We start from the raw sequence: 23253 nt of genomic DNA on the forward strand, positions 1-23253 counted from the left end.
CTCCGGGCTCAAATCCTAGATGTTTGTGCCCACGAGTAAAAAGCGGCTTCATTTCCAGCCCAGACTCCCGAGCCGTGTCTCATCTCATGCCATTTTACAGATGAGGAAACTGAGGTCCAGGGAGGGGAAAGGAGTCACCCAAATACAGAAGGAACAGGACTGGAAATTCCACAGATGAGCTACTCCGCCCCCAAAAGACAGCCATAACTACAGAGCTCCCAAACTAGTAAAATCAGTGGATACAAAGTGATCAGATTTTTTCTTTAATCCTGGCTGCCCCCTCCTGCCACCCTTTCCCACTGAGCCAGTTGCCCCTCCCTGGTCTCCCCATTTCTACACTCGCCCTCTCTGGTCTGCTCTCCATGCAGCCGTCTATTAAAATGTCCACTGTTAAGTGAAATCCAGCTTAAAGGCTGTCCCCGAGATGTCCCCAGGCCAGCCCTCAGCAGGGGCTGGCCCCAGCCTGTCCCCCACCCCGCTCTCCCCACTCCCAGGCTGGCCCAGCACCAGCCCTGCTGACTTCGCCCCCATTCTTCAGGCAGCTCTTGCTGTGGAGTTCCCTCTCCCTGGAAACTCTCCCCGACCTCCACCTGGCTGCTGCCCTTCACCCGCCTGCTCAGTCCGCAGCTCCTGTGACCAGCCCATCAAAAAGATCATTCCCAGCCACCTTTTCTCCACTAACCCCTGTTAGTAGCTCATGTCACATCAGATCTTATCTGTTTAGAGAATCACATCCTGCTAAGGGGCAGGCGAACTCCAGCCCATGGCCCGAAGCTGGTTGCGTGTGTCCATAAAGCTTTATTGGAACAAAGCCACCCATTTGTTCCCGCGGAGCCCGTGGCTGGCTTTTGCGCTGTCACAGCAGGATTGGTGGCTATGACGGGGAAGCCCCTCCTCCTCTGTGCCCTTCTGGGCCAGCCACCCTGGAGGAAGTGCTGTCTGGTTTAGCTGAGCTCATCTTACAGGATTCGGGTGCTGCCCCTCCTCAGGTGGGAGCCCAGAAATGACTTTCCACAGCTCCCGGGGTAAGGATAACCTCAACTAGCCAGCCAGGCGGAGCCTCTGCCTGCCTCTCCAGCCTCTCCTCTCTCTCTGGACTCTGGCCAAGCTGGCTGTTCTTCTCAAAAAGTGCCAAGCTCTTTTCTGCCTCAGGACCTTTGCACTTGCTGTTCCCTTGGCTCAGCAGCCCCTTCCCCAACCCCATCCAGCCCTCTTTCTCTCGGTAACTAAGGCCGCTCCTTCACTGGAGTTTTGCTAAAGTGTCACACACTCCCGAAAGTCTTTCTGACCTTCTTGACGAGATCAGACCCCGCGCACACTTCCCTGCTCTGCTCCACTGCATTCCTCACAATTCTAATTCAGTAATTCTCCAGGTACTTGTTTATAACGTCAGCCTCTCCCCCAGCTCCCAGCCCCCACTGGACTCCTAATGCCTGGGATCGCCCACAAAGCAGACCCTCCAAAAATACTGTCAGTCGGCTGAATAAATGAATAAAGCATGAAATATTTAAACTGCTACTCAAAGGTGCTAACATGCCAACCAAAAGGCAGACAGACAGAACCTCAAGGGGGGTGATTTGGTAGTATCAAAATTCCAAACGCGCACACTTGAAACCCCGCGACGGCACTTGCAGAAATCTCTCCTGCGGGTACACTCCTGCGTGCAATGTGGTGCATTCATAAGTCCAATTAGTCCAGCCCTGTTCTTAATCCCCCCGAACTGGAAGTAACCTTCTGTCCATTGGCTGGGGATGGGTTAAATTCTGTCATTCATACAGTGAGATATAATACAGCTATAAAAGGGTGGAAAAGGTCCTTTTTGCATTGATATATAATGACCACCAGATAGTGTTAGTACACGTAAGATAGAAACGGAGGGGGAGTGTGTGTACACACACAAAGCCGATGGCTGCAGAGGCTCTTCTCTGGAAGTCTCAGGCAACAGGGACCTCCTCCTCCAAGGAGAAGAACTAAGTATTAATAATGAGGGGCAGAGGCAGAAAGGAGACTCTTATTTCTGTATTATGTTGAGAGTAGAAATACAATTTTCAAAAGACATGTTTCATTTCATTCCAAGGGGAGCAGGGTGATGTGAGATGATCTCGCGTAGTGACGCCTGGTTTGGAAAAAGCAGGGAATTGAGTTCCAGTCCTTCTCTGCCACTTTCTAGCCACGTGACCTTGGAAAAGTCCCCCACCCGCTCTAGGTTTCGGCCTCCTCATTTGGAAGAGGACAATATTAAACCCAGCCTGTCTCCTCGGCTGCTTCTGGCTCTGAAATCTTTTCATTTTTCTAGCTAGAGTCTGTAGGGTCTAAGATTCTTATAAAGCTGCAGTTCATCATCAACTTGCATTTGGGCCTGCAAATACACACACACACACGCACACACACACACTCCCCTTCCTGAGGGGTAAGAGAGCATAGATTTTTAATCTAGGAAGAGATCCAGGTCAAATCCACATTTGACAACAGTCTGCAAAAGAAAAATACAGAAAGCCTCTTAGCAAAAATTCCAGCCTTATCAGAAAAACCGAGCTACCTCTTAGCAGAAACACCCTCCTCAGGCTGATGTGAAAATCACAGAAAACTTAAAAACACACATCACTCACACTCTTGGGCAGCAATGAAAAACAGAAAGGCCAGTTTCTGCTGAGCAAAAGCATTTAAAGCATTTACATTGGTTTTAATTAATCCAAGCAGTAGGGTGTCTTTTTCTTTTCTCTCCCCAGGATTTTGAAAGTTTACCCACAAGCAAGGAATATGGAGGTAATTTATAATTATTTAATTCCCAGTCGCCTGGGCATTTGACAGTAGTTCTCACAGACAAAAGGCTCATCGTTCAGCTGTTTCTTTAGGTAGGTAGGGTTCTTCGCTGTGTCCCTGTAAACAGCTGCCACCCTTGCAGACAGCTCCCTCGCAGCCCGCGCCATGCCCACGCAGCCCTGGGCCAAGTTTGTTTCATGTCAGAAGCACCCGATTCTCTCAGAAGGGTTTCCAAAGAGCTTGCTTTTCTTACCACTTGCATGATCTTTGCTATATTCATGTACCACCAGTGAATATTATTTACTTAATATTTCTATTTAAATTCATTCGCATATGACTTTTTTTTTTAAGGAAACTTTACACTGCTGCCACAAATGGAAAATCAGTGTCACCTCCATAAATAGAAGGGAGGGTAAAAATACAATCAAAATAAAAGTTACTAAACTCAAGCGAGACACCGTTGCTAGCCCAAGGCTCCCAGCCTCCGGCCCACTTTTTTTTCCTCCTCGATGCTCATTTTTTATAAGTAAGGCATCATTTCTACATACAGATTTTGAGTGTAGAGTTCCATGAGTTTTGCCCAATGTTCCATGCTCTGGTAGCCATCACCACAATCAAGATGTAGGACATTTCCATGACCCCAGAAAGTCGACATTTTTTCAAAGCCGGAAGTGGGAGGAGGAAATGGCAAAACGTCAGGAAAGAAAGGCGTTAAAGATACAATGACACCTGATGGAGGCCTCACTCCTTCTAAGGAGATTAGAGGGAAGCAGCTTTGCCAAGAGGATGGCGCTCTTATGTAGTGCCCACAGGAGAGCATAAAACCACCCCACATGCCGTGGGAGGCACCTGACCCACACTCCATGCGTCAGTGTTCAGAAAGAGGATGGAGCAGAGATGGGGGATTCAGAGGTTGTTGCTCTAGGTCCTCTGTGTCGCCATGCCTTTGCACGTGCTATTCCCATAGCTCAGAACACCCTTCCATACCTCCTGTCCTCACTTCTCCTAGGAAGCCACTCTTTGTTCATTAAGATTTCACTTGGGCCACCTCCGCCTGAAAGCCCTCCCTGATTTTCCCTAGGCTGGCTCAGACACTACAGACTGCAGTGTTGCCAGAACTTACGGAGTCATGTAGGGAAGTCTATCAAGTACAGATTTACTTCTCTGTCTCCCTACTAGACTGTGAGCTCTCTGAAGACAGGTTAAGGTCAATGATAATAATAACAGTAATAACAACAGCAGCAGCAGCTAACATTTATTGAGAATTTATATGGCAGGCTCTGATATAAGTACCTTACAAGTAGTCCATTCCTTAATTCTCACAACCTGTGAGATGGACGCTGTTTACTCGCCTTTTACAGATAAGATAACTGGGTTCAAACAGGTGAATTAACTTGCCTGAGGTCTTGCAACTTGAACCCCGCCGACCTGAGACCAGGGATTCTCAACCTCAGGACTACTGACATTTAAGTGAAGTGAAAGTCGCTCAGTCGTGTCTGACTCTTTGCAACCCCGTGGACTATATAGTCCATGGACTTCTTCAGGCCAGGATACTGACATTTGGGGCTAGAAAATTCCTTGCTGTGGAGGCTCCAGGATATTTAGCAGCATGCTGGCCTCCTCCCACTAGACGTCTGTAGCATCCCCAGTCCTTGCCCAGTTTGAACAAGCAGAAGCACCCGAGGCTTGCCAAACTTCTCCTGCCAGGCAGAATCGCCTCCAGCTGGGAACCCCTGCTCCAGGCCCAACTGCTCCGGGGCCTCCCCCCGGGGCCTGCACACGGCCAAGGCCCCAAACACTGCTGGGAACATCAGCCCATGAGTCACACCTGAACTGACTCAGAAATGAGACGTCGGCTCCCTGTGAGCCCTGGCAGGTAAACCGCTTCTGCAACAGACATCCGAGAGGCCACATCACCACCACCCTCCCTTTCCCATCAGGCTCTCAGGGGCTCACCCCACACCCCAAGAACGTCTGGGGAGACCTCTGGCCACTCTCTGGAACCGGAAGACAAGAAGGCTGGGGCAGCCACTCCAGCCCCACCGCAGCAGGGCATCTCCATGGAGAGCCGGGTCTCGGTCAATACACGGTGTTAGAGGCCCCCCGTTCCACAGCCTTGCACCCCGGCTGTGTGACCTGCGGTCCTGAGTCCTCGTGTATAATAGGGGCGGAGGGTGGTGACAATACCCACCAGACACTTCACCTCACGCACATGAAACCCAAAGCACAAAATAAACGCTCAACAAATGAGGCCTTTGGGTAATTAGTATTATTATTGTGGAAGGAACTATCATTTAAGTTGAAAATTCTACCCTTTCTCTGCTTTCGTCTGGCTTTCCTGGTGGCTCAGATGGTAAAGGATCCGCCCGCAGTGCAGGAGCCCTGGTTTGATCCCGGGGTCAGGAAGATCCTCTGGAGAAGGGAACTGCAACCCACTCCTGTATCCTGGCGAATTCCATGGACAGAGGAGCCTCCTGAGCTATATTCACAACGAGTAAGACAGGACTGAGTGACTAACACTTTGTTTTCATTCCCTTATTTTACAACTTAAAGTGTGACACACACCAGCCCCCACCAGGGACTTCTTTTAAAAAAGAAAAAGGGAAGAATCCTTTATAAAAATAAAATGGATCAGTCAGCACTTTGAATTCTCTTTTTCTGCTAGCCTTCAGAAACTATGTGGAGTAGGTAAAGAATGCCTCCAACATTCCTTCCGCTCCACGCTTCGTCCTTCTTCTGGGCTACCTGGGAGCTGATCGACTAACTCTTACTAAAGTGTTAGTGACACACCAAGTTCCATGGACACGAGTCTGAGCAAGCTCCAGAGGGTGAAGGACAGAAAGGCCTGGTGTGCTGCAGTCCATGGGGTTGCAAAGAGTCGGACATAACTGAGTGACTGAACAGCAAAGGCAACTGCAACAACAAAAATGATTCTCTGTAACGCAGCTCTACCCTTTATACCAAGAAGCACTCTGTATGTATTTAACACACACTGCTAAGTCACTTCAGTCGTGTCCGACTCTGTGCGACCCCATAGACGGCAGCCCACCAGGCTCCCCCGTCCCTGGGATTCTCCAGGCAAGAGAACTAGCATTTGTCTTACAAGAGCCCTTCCAAGCAAGATATAGTGTCCTCATTTTCTAAATGAGGAAAGTGGGGCTCAGAGAAGGTGATTAATTTGCCCAAGATCACACAGCTGCTAAGTAGCAAAACCAGATTCGGTCTCAGGCAGCCCAGCTCCTCCAGCCCCATAACTCACAAAAGGGAATATTTCCTGGATCGTGACGCCTTCACCCCAACACAGAAAACTGAGGTGTCCCCAGGAGAGGAACTGCTCCGGAGCCCCACGAGGAGGTAGGCTGCCTAGACAACGGAAGACACAGATTCCTTTCTTCTGGAATACTCATAATCCCTCCGTTTGCCCCAGGATTGAGTCAACGATTATTTAAAAACCTCACTCAGGCCACAAGGCGCTCTCTGCCAGCTCCTGCCCTCCCGCTGCTCACCCTCAAGGACACACGGCCAAGTCTGAGACCGCTGCCAGCACCAACCCACCGGCCAACAGATCGCTTTTGAAAAAAGGAACAGCGAGAGAACATCTCTCCGCCGAGGACGACAAGCTGGTGGAATTTTCAGGAAGCAGAATAGAATGACCGAAATAGAAAGCCAGCTCAGGAAGCTCCGGGAGGCATCTGTCCTCAGGAGGGGGAGGGGCCGCGCGAGCCGGGGCGCTTGGAGGAGCCAGGATGCGGCCCGCAGGCCGGACGGCCCTTGGGCCGGCGGCTGGGCCCCGGAGCCGCGGTCCACCCGTCTGAAGCGACAGACCCACCGCTCACACCCTGAGGTGGTGAGAGGCCCGGGCCCTGGGTTTGAGACATCACAGTCTGTCGCCACGGCAACAGTGTGAAGCTGCCACAACCTGGCGGCCGCACGTGCAGCAAGAAGGTGGGGAGAAGCTGGAGGGAGGGGGTTCTGGGGGTCCCGCCCCTCCCCTCCATCCCTCCGCTCTCATAAGGCCCTGTGTGTTCGGGGCTGCAGGAAACGCCAAGAGGAAGCTGAAGCTGGATGGACTTCGCATCTGGCGGCTTGCACCACCTATAGGAAAGACCTTCTTTGAAAAGTTACAGATTGCGCTTTGAGTAACACATTCAGCGATTAGCAAACTTTCCAGCGGGCCCCCCATGCCCCTGCGGCCCCCAGCAGACACACATGCAGGCGGTAACTGGATGCCCGATCAATGAATCGTGTGTGCTAATGATGACGGGGAGAATCAGGTGGTCACACCCTTCATCCAGAGATGACACACACAGACGCAGGGCATGAGAGGTGAGAAATTCCATCCAGCTAAGTCAGGTCCAGAGATGCCAGCAAGGGAAAGAAGGCAGTTTACCATCCTGTCTCGTTCGACGTGGAACCACTGGAAAAAGCCACCATGACTGCTGTGCTCTTTGCTGACCCTGCCCCGGCTAAGACAGCTGTCTCCCTTCACCAGACAGGACAGAAAGGAGCGCTGGGTCCTGCCTCCCAGGCAGCCTGCCATGAGGCCAGGCGCCCGAGACCCAGGACCCAGGACAGTGTGCAGGCTCCAAGTCTTACAGACCGGCTACTGGCATGGCGGTCTGCAAATACACACGCCCCCGCGTGTCTTCCTTCTGGAGAGAAGTGGAGAGATGTCTGGAATCTGCAAGCCTCAAGTTCAGCTTCCGGATGGGAGGGCAGGGCCCAGGCATCTGATAGACACGAAACCCCACCTCGTCTTCAAACTGGGATGGAAAGAACCGGGTGGAACCATTCCATGGGGCCCTCATGCTTTCAAGAACTTCAAAGGCCTCCCCATCTCCCTTCATTCACTGCGCCTCAAGCTCTCCTGTGTACCACGTGGCTGACAAGCACCTGCGAGGCAGGTACCATCTACTCCTCTGTGTCACCGAGGGGGCCAGGGAAGCTGAGGCGGGTGGGGATTCAGCCCCAGTGACGAGAGCAATCAGGCCAGACACTCTTCTGGCGGTCTAGAAGACTCTGCCTCCCAGGGCAGGGGTGGGGCTTCCATCCCTGGTTGGGGAGCTGAGATCCCACGTGCCTCTCGGCCAAAACACCAAAACAGGAAACAGAAGCAAGATTGTAACAGATTCAATAAAGGCTTTTAAGAAATGATCCACATCAAAAAAAGAGTCTTTTGAAAGAAACCAGGGGCAGGGCTGGGGTTCAAATGGAGCCATCCTCTACATGCCGTAAGATATCAGAAGTACGCCTCGGTGCCTTTTTACAAATGTGCGTCCGCTGTTCAAGACACAGAACGCTTCAGTCCTGCTAGATGGTTCCCTAGTGGCCTCAGCCAGCCACCAGCCCTCCTTCAGGGGGACCCCCTCACCTGCCTTCCCTCACTGCGGCCTGGGTTTGCCGGCTGTGATCACGACATAAGTGAAACCGTAGGAAATGGACATGGACATGCTGTAAACCTCAGCCTTACGTCTGAGATTTAACCACGCTGTGTGCAGTTATGGTTTCTTTTTCATGGCTGTGTAATGGCCCATCAGATGCCACCATCAGGCTTGGCTTATCCGGTCACTGTGCCACCCTGCCTCCGTTTTTCAGGAAGACAGCCATCTGAGGTGGAATTTGTGCCTCAGAGAGGCCCTTCTCTAAGAGAAGACAGTCTCTCCCCATTTGTCACGTGGCATACAGCAGAGAGCAGGGCTCCAGCGACTTCCTTGCCAAAAGGAGAAGAAAAGGTCTGGTCAGAAGAATTAACCAGAAACAGACCTCAGATAATCCTCCCTCTGAAACAGGGTACGTGTGGCTAACCCGCCTCTCTGCCAAGGCCCTGCCCAAGGAGACACGGGCAGGGGCCCGGCCGCCCTCTCTGCTTTGATTCCTCCAACTCACTCAGCAAAGACCCCCTTCACCTTTATGCCAGTGCCTCAAAGAGCTGTGCCCCCCACTGAGCCCCGCAACCCCCGACACAGCATGCAAACCTGGTTTCCACCTTTCTTTCAGCCAACTTGAAATCCAAGTGCAAACTTCCCCTTGAAGACAGTGGGGCCCCTGGAATCCCTGGCCAGGGGCAGAGACTTAACATTAATGCCTGATTGACAGATGGCTTCTTTATTTACACTCATCGCCAGGAGCTTTCACTTCAGTGCCTTGTCCCCGGGGGCGGGTACACTTGATCAGAGGCTCCTGCCAACTCCGGGCATTAATGACCTCCTCCTTTCTCCATGGCAACAGAGATGAGGTCACGGGTTGTGGATTTCACACCCGGAGCCCACCTTCTCAGGATCACGCAGGTAAACAGCCCCTTTTTGTGGTCTTTACAATGCCTTTCGCAAGCACTGCAGACGTCAAGGCTTCCCCTACCCCGCCCTGCACTCATTTAACAGTCCACCTTTCTCAGCATGCCCAAGCAGGTTTGTTTTGATAAGGACCTTTATAAATCCTGAGCTTTTGCAGGCAACTTTCTTACCTTCAGAAAGCTCACTCAGGCGTGGCTCAATTAAAATTCACGTAGAAGCACTGCCTTTTAGAAACATATCTTAATAACCGAAACAGGCCCAAGTGAGAAAATTCTCTTTTTCCCTCAAAACCTCAGGTCAGGACACACAGACAATCCCAAACGCCAGCTCAGGAAAAGCAATCTCTCTGCTCTTCCTGTAGTGTCCTCTCTACCTTGGATATATTTCTCTGCAGAAGAAAACAGCACTCAAAGTCTACGGCACAGAACTTCAGATCTAAATGCCAGTTTGTAAGAGATGCAAGGAACAGAAGACTAAACACCACCACAGGGACACTGCTGGCAAAGCTCATCACACAGAGGCCAGTGCAAGAAAAACGGCCTGCTGCTTCAACAAAGGCAAGAAGACAGACTGGTGGGGATTTCTACAAAACAAGAGAGGTCTGATGGTCATGTCAACGATTCACAGTGTTAGGGTCTCCTCTGGATCTTGGTTCAAACAAAGTAACCACGGAAAGACACTTGTGAGACACGCAGTAAGTTTAAACACTGGACATTTGAAATTAAATATTGTGGCTTTGGAGGCTTCCCAGGTGGCACGACCGGTAAAGAACCCGCCTGCCAATGCAGGAGACTTAAGAGATGTGGCTTCAATCCCTGGGTCAGGAAGATCCCCTGGAGGAGGTCATGGCAACCCACTCCAGTACTCTTGCCTGGAGAACCCCATGGACAGAGGAGCCTGGCGGGCTACAGTCCATGGGGTCGCAAAGAGTAGGCCACGACTGAGTCAACTTAGCACGCAATACAGCTTTTTAGGTTTGGTGATGGTATTGGATTTTTCTCAGGAGCCCTTATATTTGAGAGCTACATGCTAATCTATCTATCGATAAAATATCCCATCATCTGCAGTGTGATTTAAAGCAAGCAGAAGCAGAGACGCGGAGCACACACGGGGGTGGGGGAGACTGGCCTTCAGTAGGTAACCGTTGAAACTGGGTGCTGGGAACGCACAGCTAATGCTACCATTGTCTCTACTCTTCCACATTTTGGACAAAGTTTCGGAAAATGTCACAGGCCACTCCTCTTGCTTTGGGGGAACCTGCCGCGGGCTTTCCTCTAGGCAAGAAAGTTGATGCAGCCCAGGAAGAGCCCCAGGGCGAGTCTTGCCTTCTTCCCTGAGCTCGGTTTGGGAACAATCAGTAAAACCCAACCTCGCACCAGCCCAGGGAAGCCGGGTCTGGCTGGAGCTCTGGGGCGCCTGTGGCTGTTTCCTGTGCTGGGGAGGGAGGGAGAGAGGAAGTCCCTTCATGGGGGGAAGCCACAAGACATCCACCACGCTGCACTTCCCAAGGCTGCCGCTTCCTGGCAGGCTCAGGGGTCCCGCAGCACCGGGGCAGGACACCTGAGAAGGCCCCGCCTCTCTGAGGAGCCGCCTCAGGGAACCTTGCAGCCTGAGGGTCTGGACAACTGAGAAAGCTTTTGCCGCAGGCCTAGTTCTGTGGCTGAGGCAGGGGCCTGTGCCCCGGGCAAGCTTTTCATCAGAACTGATCCCTACAGAGGGCTGCCCCGTGGCTCAGTGGTGAAGAACCCACCTGCCAATGCAGGAGGCGAGGGTTCGATCCCTGAGTCGGGAAAATCCCCTAGAGGAGAGCATGGCAACTCACTCCAGGATTCTCACCTGAGAAATCCCATGGACAGAGGAGCCTGGTGGGTTCCAGTCCATGGGATCGCAGAGCGCTGGACACAACTGAGCGTGCAGGCGGATCGCACGTAAGTTGGATATCATGCTATGATGCCAACTGAAGCCCCGCGGCCAGTGACTCATCTCCAAAAAGCATCTTCTCTTAAGGCTTAGGATTCCTCAAAGGCCAAGGCAGAGACTCTCCCCTCCAAGGACCCAGTGCTCTCAAGAAGTTGGGTGAGCCAGACGGTTTCTCAGAGCCTACCACCCTGCTCCCAGCCTGCCGTCCGACCTTCACGCAGCCCCAGCGCCCGCGCTCAATCACACTGCCTTGCGGGAACCTGCCATCACCACCCCATTTCACAGATGAGAAAATGCAAGCGGAGAGGATCAAAATCACCTGCCTGGAGGCAAACCACTAAGAAGGAATTATGCAACTTTTCTTCCATTTATAAGGCAATGATTTATTGCGTGCTTGCTAATGCCAGGTACTTCAACTTGGCCAAGGTCAAGCAAGTAAGAGACAACTAAGGCAGAATTTCAAGCCAGGACTTCCTGACTTCAGTCCTGTTGCTCTGGCTCATTAAGCCTATGGCCGTGGAGCTGGGGGGACACGTGCCCCAGAAGGCATGCCCAACAGTTCACTGAGCTGCAGAAAGAAATACAGAAACAGCAGAACTCCCGTTTATACTCTGTCCTTCCCCACCTGGGTTTCTGCTGCATATTTTATGAGTATAATCCCATTAGGAGAGCAGTGAACATTCCACTGATAATTATATAGATATCAAAACATCACGGGTGAATGCACCCCATGTTGGCATTAAGGGTACCCAGGAAAGCTGGGGTCAGTGAGATTCAGGCTGAGCTGTAGTGCTGAGGACAGGGACTTAGGGCCCCAGCTGCCTGGGCTCAAAGCCTGTCCTGCCATGTACTTCTCGTGACTCTTAGCAAGAGTGAACTGACCCCCAAGAATTCTGGCTTCATGGGTCCTGGGTATGCCTGAAAGATTCTAGTCTGTAGCCAGGATTAAGGACCACTGGCCACCAATGCTACATTTCTCAAATGTATTCAATCCCATCCTCTCACAGGACTAAAAAGCCTTGGGAGCCAACTCAAATAACACAGCATTAAGATTTTAAGAGCCTCTACTTCTGATCAAGGGCTTCCCTGGGAGGTCAGTGGTAAAGAATCCGCCTGCCAACCGCAGGAGACAGGGATTCTATCCCTGGGTCGGGAAGATCCCCTGGAGAAGGAAATGGCATCCGCTCCAGTATCCTTGCCTGGGAAATCCCAGGGACAGAGGAGCCTGGCGGGCTACAGTCCCTGGGGTCACAAAGAGTCGGACATGATTGAGCAACTAAGACAACAACTTCTGATCAAAAGCTGAGGGCACCTTAAGAACAGACAGCCTTTAATTTGCAAGCTGGGATGACATGTGTTCAATAGTACAGAATGATTCGGACAACCTTCTCCCTAGTTCTTTCTCCTCCCTTGACAAGGCCCCTGCTCAACTCAGCCCTCATTTCACCTCTCCAGCTGCACCTGGAGACACTATTTGTACAAAGCAGGCTTATTAAGGCTTGTCCTTAACTCGACACAGACGGCAACGTCTCTGAATGTCACATGTGTTTAGCGAACTTGCTGGCTTAGAGCAGAGCTCTATTTTTAGTAAGTACCAAAAAAAAAAAAAAAGCCCATGATACTATATATCAGCACCTCACCTGTCCCTATTTGTTTACCAGGCTGTGTCCCACATTGGCCTGGGGGCCAGACAAGGGTAAGACCACATTTCATTCATCTCTGTACTCCCACTGGGCCTGGCACAAAACCAGCATTCAATGAGTGTTTGCTGAAAGAATGAGGCTTTAATTGTGCCCTGTGAATGGGCGGAGAGCAGGTGGCCCTGAGTTGAAGTGCAGGTGACATTAGAGAATGGGCTACAGCAGGGTCTGTGACCCTCTGTGACTCTACCTGAAAATGGTATAAAGGTGAGGCACCTGCAATGCAGGAGAACCGGGTTCGATTCCTAGGTCAGGAAGATCCGCTGGAGAAGGGATAGGCTACCCACTCCAGTATTCTTGGGCTTCCCTTGTGGCTCAGCTGGTAAAGAATCTGCCTGCAAAGTGGGAGACCTGAGTTCAATCCCTGGGTTGGAAAGATCCCCGGAGAAGGGAAAGGCTACCGGCTCCAGTATTCTGTCCTGGAGAATCCCATGGGCTGTGTAGTCCCTGAGGTCCCAAAGAGTCGGACACGACTGAGCGCCTTGCACCCCAGGGTTTTCAGGTGCAGAAGGGACGCACATGTGCAAATGTGCTCCTGCAGCACATGGGGCCTGAGGCTTTCATCAGCCTTTCAGAGGTCTGTGACCCAAAGGAGTTTGAGGATCAGCAGAACAAACTCTAAGCAACAGTCAGGAGTCCATTTTCCTTTCTGAAAGGTCAAAGTTAACGCCAGATGCATCCGCTCACCAGAGGAGGGACACACCAGACTCACTGAGGCAGACTAGAAGCAAGCCCTCCCAGCACGGCCCAGAGAAGATCTGGCACCTCTGGAGGTGACTGGGGATCTCCAGAGTCCATCCGTCTTTCCCAGTGTATTACAAGCTGGAAGAAGTAAGAATGCATTGAATTCACAGGCACATACAAAGAAATTAAACTTCTGATCTGTCTACCAACAGCCACCACGCCTCTCCCCTCCAAGGTGGGCTCCTGTCTGCATTCTTTCTATTACTATGTATTTAGCTCTTTCGCTCAAAAGAAAATAAGTTTACTTTGCATGCCTCTAAGAAAATAAATCTGAAAACTCAGAAAGGTGAAGTGGATGATTTCCTAGGAAGATAAAGTTTACCAAACTGGCTCTAGTCAAAATAGAGAATGGATACAGCCCAGTTCCCATAGGCACAATCGAGAAAGTTATCACAGAACAAGACCATAAGGAGGCACCCGGCCCGGGCGGCTTCACAGGAGAATCCTATCACAGCGTGAGAAACTGGATAGTCCCAATAATACACACACTGTTCCTGAACATAGAGAAGGAAAGACATTTACACTTGCCAGCGCACCAAAAAGGACATAACAAACATCACTCATGGCTTAATTGCTAAGCCGTGTCCGACTCTTGCAATGCCGTGGACTATAGCCTGCCAGGCTTCTCCATCCATGAGATTTTCCAGACAAGAATATTGGAGTCAGTTGCCGTTTCCTTCTCCAGGGGATCTTCCCGGATCCACAGATCAAACCCAGGTCTCCTGCATTGCAGGCAGATTCTTTACCGGCCACCAGGTGAACACTGCTAAAAGAAATCTTCAAAAAATATTATCCGGTAGATGCCAGGCCCACCACCATATGAAAATAATACACAGTGACCGAGTGGGGTTAATACCAGGAACGTCTCAATATTAGGAAATCTATTAATATAAATGATCTTAGAATAAAATATTTATCCATAGATGCTGAAAAGTCTGTTCAGTTCAGTTCAGTTGCTCAGTCGTGTCTGACTCCTTGTGACCCCATGAATTGCAGCATGCCAGGCCTCCCTGTCCATCACCAACTCCCAGAGTTCACTCAAACTCACATCCATCAGGTCAGTGATGCCATCCAGCCATCTCATCCTCTGTCATCCCCTTCTCCTAACTCAACTCCCATTCCTAATCAAAACTCTCATGAAAATAGAAATGGATGGATACTTCCCTAACATAAATACATATGCCTCAATTCTAAAGCTAACACTGAAGATTTTCCTGCCTGGGTCAGAAACCAGGCAAGGACGCCTACTTTCCACTACCATGTAGATGCTATTGGAGGCATCAGTTGATGCAATTAGACAAGAAGAACACTAACTGGCGGAGGGCAGGGACGGGGTCTCGTTTTCTATCACGTCCCCAGGATCTAACACCATAGGAGCTCAACAGCTAGATGGATAAGTGAATAATGACTCACATGAACCGAGCACCTCTATTAACAAAATCAAAGGTTTAATAAAAAGCTAGGGACAAATCACACTGTGTTAACTGATTTGAATGGGTTAAGCCATTCAAGGCAGACAGTCCTATGAGGTAAGGACTATCAGTCAGTTGTGTGACAGCTGAGCAAACAGAGGTCCAGAGAGAGTAAATGACTCGCCCAAGATCATCTTGTCAGTAATGTTTTAAACTCCAGTCTTGCATGGTGCCAGGCCCCTAACTGCTTTGTGCGTGTCTCTCATCAAGTGAGGGGCCAAGAAACTCACACAGTAGATCAGAAACAGGCTCGGGAGCAGGACGGCCAGGTTCACGTTTCAGCTCTGCCGTGTACCAGCTCTGCTTTCTGGGGAAAGTTCCCTCACCTCTCTGTACCTCATCAACCCCTCTACAAAACGAAGGTGACAACCTTCTATGAAGTGCGTACCTTCTATGGTTGGAGGGGTACTACACGGGCTAATCACAGCTGCCACACGCTCAGGTTCCACAAAATAAGCATCAGACTTCCCCCAACTCCCTACGTGCCATCACCAGCTCCTGACAATGTCTGTCCCAGGAGCAACCCTCTTCCTTCCTTGGTCTTTTGCCAAGCCAGTTGCCCAGAGTTAAAGAGAATACCTCACGTGTATCACCAACATAGTGTCATGTGAGACAAAGCCCATTAGTAAGACACGGGCTAGTGTTGACCCTTGGGGAGTTCCATCATGCGGAAGCAGAGAAAAGTGCCTGCTATTAACATCTGGGTGAGCCCGAGCCCGACCCACATCTGGAACAGCTCGCTTCAGCCTCTCAAGGCTCACGACATCCCTTCTCTTCCTGAGCCATGACGTTTCTGCCCTGGTGCCTTCCCAGCAAGGCGTGATTCCAGATTCCAGAGCATAATTCCTCATCCTTAAGTTGGGCGGCACGTTTGGCACGGAGTAACTTTATGGTGGAAGAACCTGCCAAAGGCTACCTCGGCCAGGTGATCTAGGCTATCATCAATAACGGTAACTCATGTTGATGGTAGGTACCCATGATGTGACGTGATGGAAACGGTCACTTTATCTCTGCAGTCTTCCTCCCCCCAAAACCCATGGCCCTGTCCAACCATGAGAAACACATAAGACCCCACTGAGAGGACATTCTACAATGTACCTAGTCAGTATTCCTCAAAACTGTCAAGCTCACTTAAGAAAAAAAGGGACAATCTGAACAAAGTATGGACTTAGCTTCATAAAACTGTATCATAATATTGGCTCACTAATTATAACAAATGCATTCTGCTAATGAAAGATGTTCCTCCTATGGGGAGCTGTATATACAAGAGCTTGCTGTATGTACTCTCTTTACAGTTTTTCTGTAAATTTAAGACTGTTTCCAAAAATACAGTTTATTTTTTAAAAGATACATTCTGGGGCCTTCACCGTGGTCATTTAGACACCCATCTGGCGGCCACCAAGCACCCCTTTGCCAAGAAAAACTATAAAAAGCGCCTCCCATCAGATTTGGCTTGGAAACTATTTCCCCGGAAATCTCCCTGCTGCAGGAAAAAAAAAAAAAAAATCCGCTGATTGTGAATCTTGGAGGGGTGTAAGTATTCCCTCCAAACATGACTTTAATCTTAACGAAGAGCAAGACCACGGATGCTAGAGGGATCGTTTGCAGATTCTTAATTGTATCTTTTCAAAGCAAAGGATGGCCTCCAGATTGCAACTCAAGAAGACTGGTTTCTTTGGCTGGCTAATTATTTCCATCTCCAGCCAAAATAGAGAATGGTTACTAACTACCATCTTCACTTGGTATCCGATCAAAGGGCATCTCTGAAGTCAAAGCAAGCCCCTCACCTAAGGAGTTTCACCTGAAGACGCTGCGGAGGGAAAGTTGAAATTTCTTTGCCTCACACAGCATCTCTGGGAAACAGCAAACTCAGGAGAGTCCGGAAAGGGCCTCCTACACACACCAGCCAGCACAACCCCTTCCTGCTCCCCCGAAGCAGCCAAGCCCAAGTGCATCTGGAAGTCACCAACAGGCCTGCCCCCAAGGCTTCAACAAGCACTGGCTGGGCTAGGCTGTCAAAATCAGGAAGCCTGGTTGGGTTCTTCTGTTTTTCTTCCAAGACAACCTGCTAACCAGAAAAATACAGTGAGGCTGGGTGTGCGACGGCCTCCTCTGACCAAGGCTCCTGTTAAACACGTGAAATGACGGCCCAGCACGGGGAAATCCCCAGCCCCCAGCGCAGAGCGCAGTTGTAGTAGGGACTGACAGGTCGCCGAGGCAGGAATAAGCCTGCACCTTCCTGAAACCACAGGCGGGCACCCTCCAAGTCCCCACAGTCTGGATGCCTGTGGGGCGGCGCGGGGCGGGGGTCGGGGGGGGACCCACTTAATAAAGCTCAGCCTGAAGCATGTGAGGTGATGTGCAAACGGCAGCGGCAGAACTCAGGGAGGAAATGGGCCAGCCGCCTAAGATGAGGGCAAACCACCCCCTAGCATTAGATACAGACAACCTCTTCCTTAGAGTCAGCGCAAAGTCCCCAGCAACGCTCGAGCACCATGGGGCTCGGAGGTGGGCGGATCCGCTTCACCAGCCCTCTTTTTGCACCAGTCCCGGCCGAAAAACTCCATCCTTCGGCTTCCTCACCTCCTCCCTCCAAAAGCAAAACTCATAGCTTACACCGCACACTGATGACCAGCAGCGGGCAAGAGACCAGCTGAGACCCCCGCTCCCTTTTGCTTCACTACCAGGGACCCTCGGGGAGAAGTAACTAGAAACTGGGGCCCCACCAGGCAGAGTGAGCCTAGTGCCCTCTAAAGGCGGCTGCACTCTCCGACGGCTCCCGCCCTCCCTCTCACCTGGGGAGAGGCACCCCCCCAAGTTCAGGCCCCCCAGGAAGTGTGACGCGTGGGGCAAAGGGGCCCCACCCGTGGCCACTGCCCAGGCCCCAGCCCCAGCCCAGGCTCGGGGGCCAGGCCGGGGCGAGCCTCCACCGACCTTCGATAGGATTCAAATAGTCATAATCGAAGAGGATGGAGAAGTCGAACTCGTCTTGGGGGCTGCCCCCAGGCTCGTGGCCCGGGGCGTCCCCGCCGTCGGGGTCGGGCTGCGGCTCCGGGGCGTCCATGGCGCGCGGAGGGGCGGGCGGGCCGGGGGCGGAGGCGGGCTCGGTGGACTCCCGGGCCCCTCGCCGGCGAGGGCGAAGGGGGCAGGAAGCGGGGCGGAGAGGCGGGCGGAGCGGCGGGGTCACTGTCCTCGTGGGGACACACGCGGGGTCCGGGGATGGCGCGCCCGGGGGAGCTGAGCGGCGGCGGCGCGCGCTTCCTGCTCCGGAGGCACCTGTTGCAGCCCGGGAGGGGAGGCGGGGACAGCGCGGCCCGGCCGGCGGGGCGGGGCGACACCCCGGGACCGGGAGGGCGGGGACGGCCGGGAGGAAGCCGGCCGCCCTGGTCCCGGCCGCACCGCCCCGCGGCGCCGCGCGTAGCCACCCGCCAGGCGCTCGGGCGCGGCCGCCGCGCCCACCCTCCCGGCCTGAGCGCTGCGCCCCTGCCGGACCCCTGCAGGACCCAGGATCCGGATGAGAAAGCCACTTGTCTTTTTGCCCTGGGTGACCGGCTGACACCAACAAGGTGGGGGCCGGGGCGGGGGGCGCGGTGCACCCACTGCCTTCTCTTGCGGACCGGAGCCTCTGTGAGCCCGCAGCTGTGGCTCGACTGCCACCTCCATCAGTCACATCCAGGACTTGGCGAAGACTCCCAGATGCCGGCAAGGCGCAAGTCCTGCCTGCCTTTCCATCTACGCCTCTTGGCCACCTGACATCTCCAGGGACCAGCAGGCACCAGACACTCGCCCAGGGGACGTTTAGGTCCTGGTGGGGGAAGAGTCAGGACCCAGATAAACTCCAGAACAAAGAGCATCCCCCTGGGCTGCCCCAAGAGTGCTCACCAGAGATGTAGGGGAAAGGCTGGGGGCTGGGGCGGCTTTGGTCCCCTCAGCGGTTAGGGGGCACGGAGGGGCTCTGGCAAGATGGCATTCGGAGGAACCTGACTGCTGTGCAGACCGGGAGGAACAGTGCTTCCGAGGTGAGACCCAAAACCAAGAGAGGCAGAAGCTCGGTGTGGCAGAACAGGTCAGGGGGCAATGCAGGTGGAAAGGGCAGCTGGGGCCCAGTACACCTGGATGCTTGGTCAAAACGCAGATCCCCAGGCCCCGCACTGGAGCTTGAGTACGTAAGTCTGGAGTAGAGGCTCGGAGATGTGCATTTTTAGGCAAGCATCCAAGGTGAAGGCTGGGAACAGGTACACTTAGGGAACAACGCATAAGAACCGACTCCCAACAACCCCCCCATCCCCCGCCCCGCCATAAAACACTTCCAGAGGTCTTGCACCAAGTTAGCTCAAGTCAGAAAGCAGACTCACAGAGGTAAAGGAGACGCGACCAGCGGCCTCCACCTTTACAGCACATTGGCACCACCTGAGACGCTTTAAAAATGCCTGTTCCCAGGTTCCAATCCAAACCCATTGAAGGTGTTTTTTTTTTAATGACCTCAGATAATTCTAAAGGGCGGCCAGGGTTGAGAATTACTGGATCAGAAAAGGAAGTGGGAGAGGTTCAGGGGTTCCCTGAGAGCCACAGCTTGACCTGAAATGGGGACTGACTCAGATCCTTCCCCACATGCCAGAGGGATGGAGAGGATGCCCTCTTGCAGGGGAGCTGTCCCGGTTCCATTAAGGGATTCGTGTGACGCTGTCAATCATGCATTCCCCAGACCTTTACTGGGCACCTGCTAGGTGCCAGGCACAACTACAGACTCCGGGGTGCAGCTGTCGGCAGGACCGGGTCTCTGCCATCCTCATCCTGTTTACGTCCTGTTGGTAAAGAGATACAGCAATGAACAGGGTTTCCATACTGCACTTAGACCAGTGACTCCTAACCCCACTTACACATTAGCCTCACCTGGAGAGCTGTTAAAAAAAATTCAAGAAGCTGGGTCCTAGAAGGGGCCAGTTACAATCAGAATGGTTGATACTCAGGCATCAGTATTTTGTAAAAGCTCCCCAGATGCTTCCAGTGTGTGGCCTGGGGTAAGAATCACTGGTTTAGACACAAACTCCATTCCAGGGTCCTGGGCCTGGATCCAAGACTCATGCATTTCCAGTCTTGGGAAGCTCTTTCTGGTTGTCAGAACATTAAAAAAAAAAAAAAAATCCTCTTGTTTGTTTCTTAGGCATAAACATACACACCCCAGGTGTATCCAGCAAGTACCCTAGGGGTGGCTGATCAATTTAGGTGGAGGAGGGGAGATGACCCAGGCTAGGACTACTGATAGCCCAAGCATCCAGAAGGAGGGGCCTTCCAGGTGGCAAAAGAATTTACCTGCCAATGCAGGAGACACGGGTTCGAACCCTGGGTGGGGAAGATCCCCTGGAGAAGGAAATAGAGCCCACTCTAGTATTCCTGCCTGGAGAATCTCATGGACAGAGGAGCCTGGTGGGCTACAGCCCATGGGGTTGCAAAAGAGTCGAACACGACCAAGCGACTAAACAAGACAGCGATCCAGAAAGAGATAGATACTCTTGGGTCCCTGTGACAGGACTCAGAGTCCAAACCCTGAGATTTAGCCAGGGACAATCGAAGGAACCAACCCATCCTTGTGCTACAGACCAGGAGCGGCTAGTGTCATCCTCACTGGTCCCTTTTCATCCCTCCAGCCATGATGACTAAATGCCTCTAATCTAGAGGACATCTGTTGATTCTGCCTACCTGGCGTCATTCCCCGCTGCTTCTGATAACAACACCCCAGTGTGTTCCTTTGGGAAACTACTCTTGATGATGCAATTTTGGTAAAATTATCAACCCAGTTGTCCCATAACTACCCTGGCGAAGAAGTGTACAAATGACCCAGGCTTGGCCAATCAGAGCATTTTATCTCCATTAGCCTGTGAGATCCACTCCGGCAGGGGTCATGATTGATTCATTCACAGCTTTATGTACAATGGGTGTGTGGATATGCAGATAGATAAATGAATGGGTGGATGAGTGGATGTTTGGATGACAGATGGATGGATGGATGAAATGGAAGAGTGGATGGATGGATGGGTGATGGATGGGTGGGTGGATGATGAAAGAGTGGATGGATGGATGATGGACGAATGGGTGGGTGGGTGGAAGAGTGAATGGATGGATGGATAAAAGAATCTGATTGTCCTTGTGTATATAAGATCCTTATATTTGTCTTTAAGGACCCTCCTCTCTAAGACTTAATCTGGCCACCCCATTGTTTGGGCAAGAATCTAAATTCTTACCCCCAACTGACATCCTCTTGAGATAGCCAATAATAAGATGACATAGTAAACGTAAAATCACCTTCCATTTGATAAACTGCCTTGTGAGAATGGTTCAGGACATGGCAACTAATACTCTCATTGCCTCAGTTGTTCCTCTGAACAGTAGAAATATTTTTTAAGTTTCTAGAATCTGGAATCTGCACCAAATCAGAGCTCTTAAAGGGAAGGGGTTCAGACTAGGTCCCGACCCAGAACAGAGTTTCTGCTAGAGCACAGGGGAGTGAGAGAGTTTTCTTCTCTAAAGGCCACTTTGAAGGTTGGGGGATGGCATATTTTCAATTCCAAAATAAATAATTTGTGCTGTTAGAAGCAAGGAGCATAATGCACGACCTTTATGCATTCAGAGGCCACTCCAGGAGTGTGGGGTGGGGTGCAGGCCTCGATGGTGCAGCTCTGTCAACCTGCCCTCTGCCCCACTGCTGACCTTGTGGAGGCCCTGGCCTTTGAGCTTTCCTCCAGGCTCCCCAACAAAAGTGCAATGGGAGGTTAGTGAGGCCGCTGAGGGTCTGCAAATCCTAGCACACGTCTGATCCCGGCCCAGGATTTCAGCTCCACTCAAAAGCATTGACTCTAGCGTATAATTACAAACTGAGACTCGGGCCATGAAAGGGAAGCAGACAATGAGGCAGAGGCCACAACAGTAACATCAACACGGAACTCAAGAAAGGCTTCCTTAGGCAGCTGATACTTGAGCTGAGAACAGAAGGCTGAGCAGAAGGTAGCCAGCGAAGAGTGAGGGGAAGAACTAACAGCCAGCTGGGAAAGTTTGTACAAAGGCCCTGAGGCAGGAAGAGGCAGGAAGTATTGAAGAATCGAGAAGACTGGAGGGGCAGGTGCTTGGGGACGGACCAGAAGATGGTGTGGCGGAAGGCTGGGGGATCGGTGGGGCCTTCGTGGAGAATTTTGGACCTAATACCAATGAGGAAGGACTAAAGTGCGTTTAGGCCGGTACGTGACAAGATCACACTTGGGGTTTTAAGTGGTTGCTCTGGGTTCTGGGTGAAGAAACTGCACGTGATGAAGTTTACAGCAAGAAGACCAATTAGGTCCATGCAGCCATCCAGGCGAGAGACAATGGGAGCGCGGGCCGTGCTGAGGACAGGAAGCAGCGGAAGCACACAGAGGCGAGCGCACTCTCACCCTCTAGTCCACCCCTGAGTTCTCTCTTTTCCTCTTGCCGGCTGCCTCTTTAGAAAGGCAGCAAAATCTGATTGCACGTGAACACAAACACTCGGAGTATACCGGCCCTCCCACTGGTCCCACCCCGCCCCACCTCACCCCAGGTGACTCTCAGTGCTGAGGCCCCTGCACGCCGGCCCTGGAAGGACACCCCCCCTCTGCCAGCACGTAGCCCTGCGCTCCTGCCCCCCTTCTGGTATGAAGCTCATTTTTAGCCTCAGTCTCCGCTTCTCCCAGAGCTTCCCCAATCGCTCAGCCGGTAAAAAATCCGCCTGTGATGCAAGAGACACAGGAGATACGGGTTTGATCCCCGGTTTGGGAAGATCCCCTGGAGAAGGGAATGGCAACCTGCTCCAGTATTCTTGCCTGAGAAATCCCATGGACAAAGGAACCTGGTGGGCTGCAGCCCAAAGGGTCACAGAGGCGGCCAGGACAGAGCAACTAAGCAGCGGGCCTGTCCCACCGTCCACTCGACAGCTGCATCTGGGCACCCAGCAGGCGCCGTGGAGCACACCTGTGCAAACCAACCTTCTTATCGTCCGAAACTGCTCCTCTCCCACAGTTCCCAGCCAGATCACCCTCCCATTCGTCACGTTCTCCCACCGAAAATCAACGAGCAAGCCCTTTATTTCTCTCTGCTCACACCCACAGGCAAACCCTCAGCAAACCGAAAAACCCCAAACCCCATCGTGTTTCACCAGCTTGACCATTCCGCCTCCAAGCCCAGCAAGCCTAGCGCACATCATCTCTCACCCTGATGACTGTCCTCCCTGGCCTCGTTACTTCCACGCCGGCCCTGACATGGAGCAGCCAAAGGGAAATTTTGAAAGGGATCCCTGTAAGGGCCAACATGGAAGGAACAAGATGAGGGCGGAGGCTCCCACAGGCATCAGGGAGT

The 23253-nt window shown here is 52.1% G+C and overlaps 1 protein-coding gene across 5 annotated transcripts in view; it reads right to left on the reverse strand.

Moving 5' to 3' along the window:
• The window catches only part of NFATC2 (nuclear factor of activated T cells 2), a 156010-nt gene that overhangs the window by 121344 nt on the left and 11413 nt on the right, over nucleotides 1-23253 (reverse strand). For 2 of the 5 annotated variants that reach the window (XM_015099935.3, XM_042230280.2), the window contains exon 1: nucleotides 17827-18173. The exons of 2 other annotated variants lie outside the window; for them this stretch is intronic. In XM_015099935.3, coding sequence (XP_014955421.2) covers nucleotides 17827-17956 — 130 coding nt within the window. In that variant the 5' untranslated portion in view covers nucleotides 17957-18173. Of the gene's footprint in view, nucleotides 1-17826; nucleotides 18174-23253 lie in introns of those variants that run through there. One more of the 5 variants, XM_042230282.2, reaches the window with a different exon arrangement.

Source organism: Ovis aries, chromosome 13, assembly GCF_016772045.2.
Source record: "Ovis aries strain OAR_USU_Benz2616 breed Rambouillet chromosome 13, ARS-UI_Ramb_v3.0, whole genome shotgun sequence".
NCBI classification, from domain to species: Eukaryota; Metazoa; Chordata; class Mammalia; order Artiodactyla; family Bovidae; genus Ovis; species Ovis aries.